Raw genomic sequence first — 12,752 nt, 5'->3', positions numbered from 1 at the left:
TAACAACAAGTGTTTTCCACATAAGAGACTCTTTATTTATTAGTCACACACAAACATGCAAACAGGAGCGAGGCCAAAACTAGTAGTTGTGATAGCCTCGCATGATATGATATTTCTGATAAATTCTTGAAGGCAAAACAAGTTAAATATTAGAGAATAGGGAAAGGAAGAGGGTGGAGACAGAGGGGTTTATTTGGAAGACAAAGTGCCCCATCTTCCTTGTGCCGACTGGTATGCTTTCAGTCAATATTGCAAAGCACCCTGTGGATGTAAATGAAAAAAACAGAACACAGTTGTCATCACTGGAAAAATGTCACAGATTACTTCCTTTGACATGCAGCTGACACACCCTTTACACAGTAGAAGACCGTGACTAAAGGTCCCAGCCTCAATGCTTAAAGATTGCATAAGGTGTGGCTAATAAGCACTTGAACTTTACCATTTACTTTTCCAGAGTTAGGTCAATCGTCGTCATCGTCGTCTTCAGGGACAAAGATGTCGTGCTCCTCCAGGAGGGCGGCAAAGTTCTTGCTGATCAGATTTCCCACATAAAGGAAAGGCACCACCACTAATGTCATGCGGATGAGACCAAATGGTGTCTGCAAAAATCAAACAATGAGAAAAGTTATGGTTAAACCAAGAGGATGCAAGAACTATTCAGATCACTAAACATAACTAGGTTTTCTGCAGGTGTTGTGGCACAGCTGGATTCAGGGGAGATTGGTTGTAACAGAGCTGACGTTTTACGAATTTCCAGGTTAAAAAAAAAAAAAAAAAAAAAAAAAAAAAAACTGAGGCCAAACTGGCAGGAGTGTTTCAGAATATCTGAAACACAAAATGCTTTCACTAAAAGCACAACTGATGTCACCAGGTCATTACATCCTTACACTGAAGCTCTATTCTGAGTCATGGTGACTTGGCTCCGTAAAGCATGGTCGATGGGTATCTCCATATGAATACATGTATTTGAGTTAACAGCCCTCAGCCAGTCGTGAAGCAGATTCCAGCAGAGAATCATATACAAATGTCGAAGGCCCAAAAAGAGTGGACGACGTGTGTGTGGTTACAGAGCAGATCATTTTAGCCCTTGACCTCACGGCAGTTTCCGTCCATCGATCATTAAATATCAATTTCTCTTATTAACGTGTTTTTATTGCGACATGCGACATTTTATTGCGACCAACTGGACATGTCCTGCCCGAACATCGACGAGTTTAGGCTTCAAGTCTATAAATTACTCGCCAACATTAGCGGCTGTCCAGCGGACGTATTTTTTAACGACACAACACTACATTTCGCCAAATAAAACGAGTCTTTGAATAATAAATGATATTTAAATTTACTAGTGACTTATTTCCTTTAACAGCCTCTCCCTTTAACAAAACAAACGTTCATTTGCTGATTTAACAAGTCCGGTGCGTATCCTGTCTTTCTATTCGTCAAAGCTTCCGTCAAACCACCGCTGTCCCGCCCACTCGTAAACTCCGGTCGGTTACCTCTGTAAACTGAACGTTGGAAACTCACTTTTTCCGGCTTCGGTAGAATTGCTCCAGACGGCGTAGACACTGCGGTCCTGCTTTGAGTCGTCCTGGGTATATTTGAGGTCTTCAAGCCGGTATTACGGGTCATTATCCCCATATTTCTGGAGGAAAGTCGCAGCGGGAGCCGCAACATACTCGCCGCCATTTTTCCTGTATTTGTGACGGTAATGGGACGTTTCTAAGGGTTGGACCACATATGGGTGGGACTGGGATGCCTTGTATGGGCGTAGCTTGCGGTTTGACAGGTAAATGATGAGTAATTCCATCTTAATGTATTGTTATTATAGTTGAATGGTCTGCTACAGATAGATACATGTGGCCGTAAAATACACATAGCTGAAGTTAAGTCACTAAGGGCCTTTTAAACTTTATTTAAAATTTACGGAACTATTTACTATGTTCATATTTAACACAGTAAACCTTTGTACAAGCAACCAATCACAGTTATCAGCCTATCATAATATCAGGATTGAAACTGAAGAGAAATAACGTAAAATACTAGCCGATGGTTATAATTCTTTGCATCTTAAACTGGGGTAAAATCAGGACTTGCAGCCAGTTTATGTGTTTATGTTTATCACCTCTGTTTGGACAGAAACAACTTTTTAGACTCAATGAGACAAATGAGTATAAAAAGTATGAGAAAAAACAAATTAAATGATCTCCTTGTTTATCTTAAGGTGTCAAGAATTTTTTTTTCTTTTATATTGGCATACGTCACTCGTGACAGTTTGTTTAGAAACATGCACATTTGTGTAACCCTCTGGAGGTCACTGCTCCTCATGTTCCTCCTCAAACAAAGAAGAAAGTACTAGTCATTGCTGACGATGTCTGCTGTCCTAACTCTCCTTGTGTACTTGCCTGCCCCTTGAAATCTCTATGTCATAACATTACGGAGAGCTGAAGTGAAATTTGCAGATTTTGATGTGTCATCCTCTTGGAGGAGCTGTTCTACCTGTACAATCAGAATGAGCACCAAAGCAGGTGAAATGGAGAGTGATCTTTGACCACCAAAGTCTAATCCCCTCCTCACTGTATCAAAGGGGGAAAAAATCCTAAATGCTTTCAAGCCATGTCCTTTTTATGAGACTGAGGCAGACAGGTGGAGAAACTAAAAAACGTATGGAAAAAAGGAATGCACTGCCACAACTCTTTACAAGCTGATGCAGTAGGTAACACTCATGAGAAAACTATGGTTCAGCAGTGGTAGCGCATTGGCAGTATATGGGCAGCTAAGGACTGCCCATCTACCTGCAGAGTGCATCTGTTGTCAGGTGGGGGCAGTCTCAAATATCTGGTACAAGGAGTTGTTGCTGGTCCATCATCCAGCTGCAGAGAAGAGCAAAGTTGTAACATTACGAAGAGCTGAAGTGAAACTTATGTTAAAAAGCCACTGTCTGTGCTTTTAATAGTCTACTTTTTAAACTTTGATGTTTTTTTCGTGCTTTTCCCATTCCAGAAGAATGCTGCTGCCACTCCCTTTCCTTCATAGCATCCATGTTGATCATGTTTGGATTTTGGAGGACTGCAACAGACACAACGGTAGCATAAATTAAGAATGATGTACCAGCCTGACAGACTGTAAAATGAAGCTAATGCAGACGTGCCTAAAACTGCTGTTCTGAGAGTGGCCACTTGAGGCAGAGCCCAAAAGCAAGTCAGCCCACACAGACTTCATTGTTATAATGGCAGAACATTTGTTTACAGCCTGGTACCAAGAAAGGCCTCTATGGAGTGAAGTCTCAAAATATCATCCCCCTTATCACAGCTGGGAGTGGGCACTTGAGACTAGCCAATCCTTCTCATATTAAAAATCTTAACTTTCAATGTCTTATTCACAATGTTTATAACTTTAGGTAGTCTTTAGTGTTGTGCAATGAGTCTGCTCTAGAATCCCAATCATTTTGATATTCATATATGTGTGAATATCAAATTAGTTATTATACGTATTGGCCAGTGACAGTAGCACATATTTTCTAAATATGCTGAACATTTTAGCTTTGCAACCATGTTTCTATGTGTTATTTGTAAGATCAGAGACACTTTAAACACTTTATATGTTTGTGTGGGGGGACACCGAAAAACTAAGAAAAAAACAAAGCAGGATGATAATAATAATAATATTTGTTGGTGATATGTAACGTCACCAAACAAGCCCGCGAGGCTGACTGCAGCACTTCCTTCGCCGCTGCACTAGAGCGCGCTCCGCGGGGACGCGCATGGAGGGGGAATAGGAAGAAGGAAGAGAGGACGCTGAACAAACTTGATAACTTCTAGCTGACTCGCTAGAAATCTGTCTGTGTGACAGTGGAACTGGTTATTTATTTCTGTGTAGATTTTGTTAGCTAACAAAGGCCCCGTCTAAATTCAGTCACCGTTGTCTCAACTCACCACACGACCCGACCGGCGGACCCGGGCAGCAGTTTTCAAACAGACGTTGCACTTGCTCGGCCGACCCGAAGCCATCCAACGTCACAAAGTCACATTTATTTGCTTTTGTTGAAGTGCAGGGATAACCAGTACATTGAAGTAACGCTGTACACAAGCAGCTCGCTGGTTAAAGGCTCGGAGTCTTCCTCTTGGTGGGAAAACTTATCCGCGGTCGGTGCTGTTGGAGGAAGAGACGAGGCCTTGCAGTTGAGGAGGCTGCATGTGTTGAAGACCGCTGCTGGCGACGTTATCTGAGCACTCATAAACATGTCGGCCCAGGCACAGATGCGAGCGATGCTGGACCAGCTCATGGGGACGGGGAGAGACGGTGAGAGGGGCCTCGCTGTGTTTGAGATTGGTTACTTACAAAATCAGCAGCGTGTATGACTGTTGCTAGCATTAGCCGACAAGCTAACCAGCATACTTTGTGGTGACAGTGCGGCATGCTTTACAAATCATGCTAACTAGCCGGCTAGCTACCTGTTGTATTTAAGTTTGCTTGGCAAGTTAGGTTGTCGCACACATCTGTTACAAAACCAATCCAAAACAAACATCATGTCGGCATTTTATTTGGCTCATAGTCATGTGTTCGTTTTTTCTTCCCTCCATTTCCTCCCTAGTATTTTTTTATTATTATTTTTTAACCACGAGGAGTTTTATCGGACACGTTTACTGTACCTGGATGCTACAGTGGTTAGAGATGTATGACTTAATCCGTCACAGGTGCGGGCTAATAACCCAGTATGATAGTAAAATACTGTACTTTTCATGAACGCCTGCTTTTCTGGTTTCCTTCTTTTTTTGTAAAGGTGACACCATGCGGCAGAGAATCAAATTCACAGATGAGCGAGTCTGCAAAAGTCACCTCTTGGATTCATGTCCTCATGACATCCTCTCAGGCACCGTGAGTATCGTGTTTACGCACGCCTGAACACACAGAGGAGAGCTTTATCATATTTACACACAGCCGTATAATATATACAGTAAATACAGTCACACACACAAGGCTGACAGGAAATGTATGGAGAGCTTAGATGTGTTTGAGCTCTACTTCATTGTCAATGGGTTTGAAATGAAATAACTTTTATATATATATGGGAAATAAACACATATCCAAACATACTAATAAGCATTTCTATTTTTACTGATCCACTCTACTAGAACAGCTTTGCATAACACACTAGCTAGCGCACAGTTTCACTTTCTAAAACATGCTGCTTTATCTTCCTCACAAGGCCAACGACTCTGAGGTGAGCTTTTTCTCTGATTGGCTGCTGGAAAAAAAGGCCGGTTTGGTTTCATTTAAAACTGTACTTAAACATTCAAATGTATTAGTGGGGATGTGGCCTAAGAGTCATAGACTTTGTTTTAATTACAAATATGAGTTGGGATTAAAGCCAGATCGTGAGATAGATTCATTTTACCACTTCGATGATGTGTTGTTGCTTTTATTGATTGACTTATCCTCTTACTTTCTGTTCCTTAACCTCGACTGGACTGGACTCAAAAAGACTCTTCCGAAGTTGAACATCTACAAATTAAAACTGAGAGTCAATTTAATTCCTAGAGCACTGAATATAAACAGATAGTTTGAATAGTGTATATAGAAATCATCAGACCTGTGTAGCTTTGCTTCAAGTTAAAGGGTATCACATTTGGATTCTTTAGTGTGACATCAGCGAAAATTCTTGTGTCCAGGACATTTTATCTTGTAGCTGTTTTGTTCTTCTTCAGATTTTGGGCTAAAACGTACGAGTAAAATGAGGCAGTCAGCTAACATCATTGTCATTTTGATTCTTGTAGAGAATGGACCTGGGAGAGTGCATGAAAGTGCATGACTTGGCACTCCGAGCTGATTACGAGATTGCCTCTAAGGAGCAGGAATACTTCTTTGAACTTGATGTAAGTTGTACACACACACCCACAAAGATATTCTCTTGAATGTCTTGTTGAACTCACTACATCTACTTTGATTGCTGAGACTTTTCTTGAGAAAGTTAGTTTCAAGCTCTACCTAAAAGACTATTCAGAAACACACAGAAATACACACTACTAGTCAGAAGGTAGGACACACTCATTTGTTCATATGAGTGTAAGTTTGGACACACAGAAAAACTAATTCCGGTTGAAGAATAATTACGTATTTAATTTTAACTCAGGATCATCATAGTTTTTGATCAAGAGGGTTATTAGTGAAAGACGTTAATCAATATTTTTGCACACTTCAAATTTACTTTCCTTTACATTTGCAAAAAATGCCTCTAGCATTACCAGAGGTTCTTTAGAGGTTATTCATCAAATCACTCATAAAATATGGTTGTCTGGTCTATGTATTACAGACTCATGGACTTCAGAGTAACTGACAAGTTATGTCACTTAGGTTTTCATGCATTTATTGAACATAGGAACTCACTGAGTAAAGTTAAACCTTGAATTGTAACTCAAGCCTCTTTTAGCAGCACCAGTCACCATTGGTCTTTTGATGACTGTCTTGTTGTGTCACTCAGTCTTTGCTAAGCTTCAGGTCATGGTCTGCTGCCCTGACATTTCCCAGTAAAATTTCCTAATACCAATGTAAATGTATAGTTCCTCACTTGGTGCTCAAGCCCTGGTGTAGCAAAGCAGAATCAAACCACCATGCTCCACAATTTTGTAGTCTGCTGTCTTTAGCTTATCTTTTTTGTGGACTGATGTCCGACATAGCTTTTCCAGAAGTCATTAGCAAAAAGTTCACTTACTTTTCCCAGCACTGAAGTATATATTTTAAGTCACTGTGTTTTTTGTGGACATTAAAGTAAAACTTTGTGTTTTTGTCATTTTGACTTGGCTGAAGATGAAACCATATTTGAGTAATCGAATCAGTAATCCTGGTAATTCCAAAGGGTTGATAAGCTTCTTCTTTTTTCATTAACACAGTTCACAACATCCTTGCTTACAAGGCTACTTTGATGTCATAGAATAGCCTGGAAGGTGGTAAATTAGTCCAGACCACATTAAGATGTCAATGAGAAGGCATCCCTCTCTCCAGGCTTATCAAACGTATGGTGTAAGTGCTGCTATTAAGCTTTAAACAACTGCTTAAGATGAGAGCAGGAAATGTTTGGAAACTGAATGTTTTATAGCCGCGTTTATAAACTCACTTCATAGCAGGTACAGACTAATTAGTTCAGCCACTGTTAAATATTCTTGAGAATTCTGTAATATAATATTTCTTGGTTATTTCTGTATTTTTTCTCAGGCCGCTGAACACCTTCAGTCTTTCATTGCTGACTGTGACCGCAGAACTGAGCTGGCCAAGAAAAGACTAGCAGAAACACAGGATGAGATCAGCGCTGAAGTGGCTGCGAAGGTGACGCACTGTTGACATTTTTAGCTCTAATTATCAGAGGAAGAGTCTACACACTGCCTAAAAACTATGAGCTTAGCATTCTTTCTTTTTTCTTTTTGTTTCCTTTCGTGAAAAGGCTGAACGTGTCCACGAGCTTAACGAAGAGATCGGGAAGCTGCTGGCCCGGGCAGAGCAGCTGGGAGGCGAGGGGAATGTAGAAGAGGCCCAGCAGCTGCTGGAAAAAGTGGAGAAGACCCGGGCATTAAAGAAGGAAGCAGAGGTTAGAAATGTGTTACCTATCTAAGTGATAAGTGGTAAGATGTTTGCAGCCACATGAGAGGTGCAATTTCTGTTTACTGTTCTCGAACACATTTGCTCACCAGCCCCACTCACAGTTACTCTACTTATGTGTCCGTGCCTGAGTAAACACCAGTTTGTTTCGCCATCTCAACTCCTGTCACACCAGGTCTCTCTTTCATGCCATTTACTTGTGAAAGTTTTGTGATTTTTTTTATTTTATTTTATTTTATTTTTTTTAAAATGCTTTTTGTGGCACCGTTGGGGAAGTAAATGACACACTGTCCTCTCAGTTGTTAATTACTTAAGAAATAAAGTGGTTTTGGGATTGGGGATCTGTCCTGTGGCGATCACACTACATGTATACTGTGCCTGACTCCAACAGCACCGGACCAGGGCACAGTCACAGCAAACACACTAGTTAAGTGAACCAGACTCTGGGGATCGGATGCACTCGTAGGTGGAACAGATGGCCTAGTCTGTGTACACCATTGATGAAGGTTAAATGTGTGGTTTAATGACAGCGAGTTCATGGTTCATGCCAGTGTTAACCTGCCTGTATGAGTAGAGCAGCTTCACGCTCTTCACAAAGTAACAGAACTCATATCGGACACACATTTTATCAGCTCCCAATCTGCAGCTTGCATAATAGGTCCGAATAATGAGATACAGGTTGAACAATTTTTATTCTGCTCCTTATAACCATAACATTTGTGACTGCAGGATATTTACCGGAACTCAATGCCTGCCTCAAGCTTTCAACAGCAAAAACTGCGAGTGTGTGAGGTGTGCTCTGCCTACTTGGGTCTCCATGACAATGACCGTCGCCTGGCTGACCACTTTGGGGGGAAGCTGCACCTCGGTTTTATTGAAATCCGTGAGAAGCTTGAAAAGCTAAGGGTAAGGATGTCCTGGAGCAGGTCTATGCTACTATATGCATGAGTATTGATTAGTACCACAAATGTATCTGTACAGTGTTATACAAACTGCAGTTAAGGAGGCAGTATGCTCAGCTGTATCCAATTTAGTCATTTCATTTATACAACACTTTTCCAAATAAAGCTTCAAAGTGACAAGAAACACGTAAGGAATCAAATCGAAAACAAGAAGAATTAATTTGCACGTCAAACAAATTTGATCAGTTCAGAAAGTCATAAGATGTGAGGGATAAGAACAGATTCGGGGGTTTGTCTCCCTGTTAGGCCTGTTGACTTCATTCATTTATTTTTTTTAATCCAGAAAGCTGTTGTCGAGAAACAAGAAAGAATGCGCACGAGGCGGCGAGAGGAACGTGAAAGAGAAGATGAAAGAGAGCGACAGTGGGAGCTGGAGAGGGAGCGGGAGAAAGAACGGGAAAGGGAGCGAGAGAGAGAAAGACAGCGGGAACGAGAGCGAGAGTGGGAGAGAGAAAGGGACCGAAGGAGGTAAATGATCAGAATCTGTCGTTACTGTGAAAAGGTTTCAAGTCATCGGGAAACTGAAATGTCTGTCTTTTTTTTAAGGTCAAGATCTAGGAGTGGAGACCGATACAGGTATGCAAGCATCACTTGATAAGTTTGTTTTTCCCAGGTTGGCAAGGCGACTTGTAATTTCACACACTATAAAGCCGAATGGTGCGGTATCTGTAAATGCACGCAGTGGGGTTATTAATGCCATAACCACAAATACACAAATATGCCACAAAAATACTCAAACCTCTGCTTTCCTGGTAAAAGAGCAGAGAGGAAAACGGCAAATTCTTACGTATACTGACGTATACTTCTCGTGCAGGATGTCATTTACAAGACAAAATGCTTCCGAATTCCCACAAAGTCTTTATCTAAATTTATAGCACACATCAGTACAGCCAACCCCCTTTTTTTAGACATAAACAATATCCTTTTCTTCTTTTTTTTTTTCCCTTCTGAAAATGATTTATCCAGGGATGGAGGCAGTTCGTCCTCCCATCGTTCAAGGCGCCACCGCTCCTCTCATTCCAGAGAAGAAGGTGGGGAACGGGATCGTGAGAGGGAGAGGGAGAGGAAACATCGACACAAGGATAGACATCGCTCACGCTCCCACTCACACAGACGCAAAAAGAAAAGGTGCAGATTTTATTCATCACTGAAACTTGCAGAAATCTGCATCATGACCTGTGTGGCGTAACATTCATCTGAATTGAAACTATTTAAAATTGACCTTTTTAAGTGATTCTTTTAAATGAATACTACAAGTACTGGAGCTTTACACACTGTTGCACATATTTATAACATCTATTCATTATATATAGTAATATGTATATGGATATAAGGTGCTTTATCATTTTTCTTCTTGGATTATAGATCATTTTGACATTCAGAAACCATAGACTGTATTTAAAAGATGGACATAGCCACTGTAACGTCAACCAGTGGTTTGTCCTAGAAGTATGAGAATATTATCCTAGTTCCTATTGCATTTATTACCTGAGTAAACAAAAAGCTGATGAGTTTAAGGTCTCGGCTGCTAGTTTCAGTTCTTAAAGAATAGACAATGATGTGCATTTGGTAAAATATGATACCTATTAGTCATAAATATGGGAAAATGTGGTATATTCTGATCGACAAGTAGCTACTTTGTGCAAAACCTCTTGGTTTTGTGGTCACATGTGTAATAATTAGTTTAAAATTAAATGTAACCAGCCAAATATTACCAACCATCTTTCTAACCATGGACCTTTCTTCAGCATTTTCATTCCATAGCAGACGTCAGTGATTGTTTTGTTTTTTCTCTCTCTCACTTTTTCAGATCCTCCAAGGACAGATCATCTCACACCCGCGACAGAGAGCGCTCAGTGTCTCAGGAGAGATGGAGGGAGGGTGCAGGAGATGGATGGCGTGGCGACAGAGCAGATTACAGAGACTGGGAGGACAGGGAGAGGTCCACCTCTCCAGACATGGCCAGGGAAAAGGAACGAGAGAGATCCGTGTCGTGCGAACGGGACCGACGGTCCAGCTCGGAAGAGCGAGAGTCCGGGGAGATATGAACAGCAGGGGGCGCCTCCAAAGAGTTTAATTTGGATATATTATTTAGTAAAAAACATAATAAGAGCATGGAGAGATGTGAGCCTGCTGGTGCGAGTGTGCGCTTGTGTTGACTTTGTATACGTGTTCATGTTGAAAACAGGACATGTATATTAGGTGGGGTGGTGGTCGGTGGTGGTGGTCACAGAAACATGCAAACCAGTTTTATAAGAATGAGGCGAGGCTGATCTGGAAGCAGTGTAGTCGTCATTTTTCATGTCATGTCAATGGTCCTGTGTACAGTTACTTTCACACTGATGAGGGGAAGAGTGGTGAGAAGACGGCACCCCTGCTTTAAGTCCATTTTTATTTTACTCACACAAAGTGCTGTATTTTTTTATCCTTAGTTTAATGTTAATACTGTTTATCCCGTTCCCTTAGGAACCTCAGTTTCAGTAGCACGTTCGGTCTCGATAATGTGGCGTGGCCCTTGCAGTAATGCTTGAAATGAGGTGTGAATGACTGAAGGCACTTCTCATGGTTGTTTTACTAGCTGCCTTCAAGCCATGACAATCTCATTTCGCAGATTTGACATGCATCGGTTAAGATGCCGTGATGAGCTTGTACTTTGAATATAAACTCACTCACTCTCACCCACCCAAAAGATGTCATCTGAGTATTTCTCCCTAGACCAGGAGGTATATAAATTATGTGAATATTTGACTTTGACACTTTTCAGAGAGGGGGAGGGGGTCAACTTTGCTGTGCCACCATTAATTGAATGATTTTGTATTTATTTTATTTTTTTGGCTTCCATTCAAACAAAAAATGTTATCCAGATTTCTCTCTAACTTGTCTCCTGCTTTTTACAGCTGCATCAGATTAAACTCACCTTGGCAGCAAAAGTTGTGGTTGGAGTGCAACAGTTTTTTGTTATTTGTTTTTAAGCTTTAATGGGGGGGGGGTCAATTATAGTCAGACACATTTTTAACATTATACAAATAGGTTTCTATTTTTTTCCCTCCTATCATGGAATGAAAGAAATGTAGTTCAGTTCATCACAGCTTCCTGATGATGTTGCCTAAAGGTGAAGAAGGTTGTGGCAGAGCTGTTGTGTTGGTTTTCAGTGAAGTGTATTCCCATGTGTATAAAACAAATCACCCAAAAATGCTGTCTTCTTATATAGAGACATTACTGAAAACCACATACACACTCCACCCACTTCATTAGGTACACCTGTTCAGCTACTAATTAGTCAATCACAGCAGCAACTGGGTCCATTTAGACATAAAGACAGGTTCAAGCTGACCATCAAAATGGGCGGTGGTTTAAGTACATTGGGGATGGTTGTTGGTGTCAGATGGGCCGGTCTGTATATTTCAAAATATTTCACTGATGATTTAGTGGGATTTTCCACACTGCCATCTAGGGTTTACAGAGAATGGTCTGAAAAAGAGAAAATATCCAGTAAGTTGATGTTCTCTGGTTGGAAATGTTGTCTTGATACTAGATGTGAGAGGAGAACGGCTGATAGGAAGGCGCCAATAACTCAAATAACTCGTAACAACCAAGTTATGGAGGAGCTCATCTCTGAATTTGCAGTATGTTGAACCTTGAAGAAGATTGGCTGTGGCAGCAAAAGACCACACCCCACCCCACTCCTGTCAGCTAATAACAGGAAACTGGCTGCAATTTGCAGGAGAAACCATAAGATTGTAAAAATGCTGACTTCTCTATTGATTTTCATTTTCTGCTGTGAGATGTGGGTGGTAGGGTTGGAATTGGGCTTAAAACATGAAAGCATTGATCTAGTCTTGTCCATATGAAAGGTTCAGGATGCTGAGACTTGGGTGTTGCAATGGGGATATTTTCTTGGCACACCTGACCATCTGAACGTTGTTTAAACACCACATACTGAGTATTGCTGCTCAATTACACAGATTTTTTTTATGACCACAGTGTACCCGGCTTCTGATGGATATTTCAAATGGCCTCCACAGTCACCATCTGGCAAATTTGCAACAACTTTGTGATGATTTTCTGTTAATATGAATCAAAATCTGAGGAATCTTTCTGGCACTTTGTTGAATCTAGGCCTTGATGAATTCTGTGGGCAAAAGAGGGTCCAGCCTGGTGCTAGCAAGATTTACCTAATAAAGTTGTCAGTGATTATGC

The 12,752-nt window shown here is 41.0% G+C and overlaps 2 protein-coding genes across 2 annotated transcripts; one reads left to right on the top strand and one right to left on the bottom strand.

Moving 5' to 3' along the window:
* Positions 1-12: 12 nt before the first annotated feature.
* On the bottom strand, positions 13-1,717 carry smdt1b (single-pass membrane protein with aspartate-rich tail 1b). Its single transcript, XM_040024534.1, has 3 exons — positions 1,525-1,717; positions 440-599; positions 13-261 (listed from the first exon to the last, which is right to left on the bottom strand). The coding sequence occupies exons 1-2, from the start codon at positions 1,684-1,686 to the stop codon at positions 462-464; spliced, it is 300 nt and encodes a 99-aa protein (XP_039880468.1). The 5' UTR covers positions 1,687-1,717; the 3' UTR covers positions 13-261; positions 440-461.
* A 2,001-nt stretch (positions 1,718-3,718) lies between these two features.
* zgc:158803 (LUC7 domain-containing protein) lies at positions 3,719-11,500 on the top strand. Its single transcript, XM_040024531.1, has 10 exons — positions 3,719-4,299; positions 4,781-4,875; positions 5,775-5,873; positions 7,210-7,320; positions 7,436-7,579; positions 8,320-8,496; positions 8,836-9,020; positions 9,099-9,128; positions 9,519-9,680; positions 10,363-11,500. Exons 1-10 carry the CDS (start codon positions 4,239-4,241, stop codon positions 10,598-10,600), a joined length of 1,302 nt encoding a protein of 433 aa, XP_039880465.1. The 5' UTR covers positions 3,719-4,238; the 3' UTR covers positions 10,601-11,500.
* Positions 11,501-12,752: the final 1,252 nt, after the last annotated feature.

This window comes from Simochromis diagramma, unplaced genomic scaffold, assembly GCF_900408965.1.
Source record: "Simochromis diagramma unplaced genomic scaffold, fSimDia1.1 OVJJ01000302.1, whole genome shotgun sequence".
Classification (NCBI taxonomy): Eukaryota; Metazoa; Chordata; class Actinopteri; order Cichliformes; family Cichlidae; genus Simochromis; species Simochromis diagramma.
This window is presented reverse-complemented; position numbering and strand designations above follow the sequence as displayed.

What these genes read in the sequence shown, in the direction of transcription:
- zgc:158803 (XM_040024531.1), top strand. Translation starts at nt 4,239, where the DNA reads ATGTCGGCCCAGGCACAGATGCGAGCGATGCTGGACCAGCTCATGGGG. An exon ending in AGAGAAAGGGACCGAAGGAG is followed by an intron (nt 9,021 to 9,098) that starts GTAAATGATCAG and finishes CTTTTTTTTAAG; the next exon opens with GTCAAGATCTAGGAGTGGAG. An exon ending in AGGAGTGGAGACCGATACAG is followed by an intron (nt 9,129 to 9,518) that starts GTATGCAAGCAT and finishes TGATTTATCCAG; the next exon opens with GGATGGAGGCAGTTCGTCCT.
- smdt1b (XM_040024534.1), bottom strand. Translation starts at nt 1,686, where the DNA reads ATGGCGGCGAGTATGTTGCGGCTCCCGCTGCGACTTTCCTCCAGAAAT. An exon ending in TTCTACCGAAGCCGGAAAAA is followed by an intron (nt 600 to 1,524) that starts GTGAGTTTCCAA and finishes TGATTTTTGCAG; the next exon opens with ACACCATTTGGTCTCATCCG.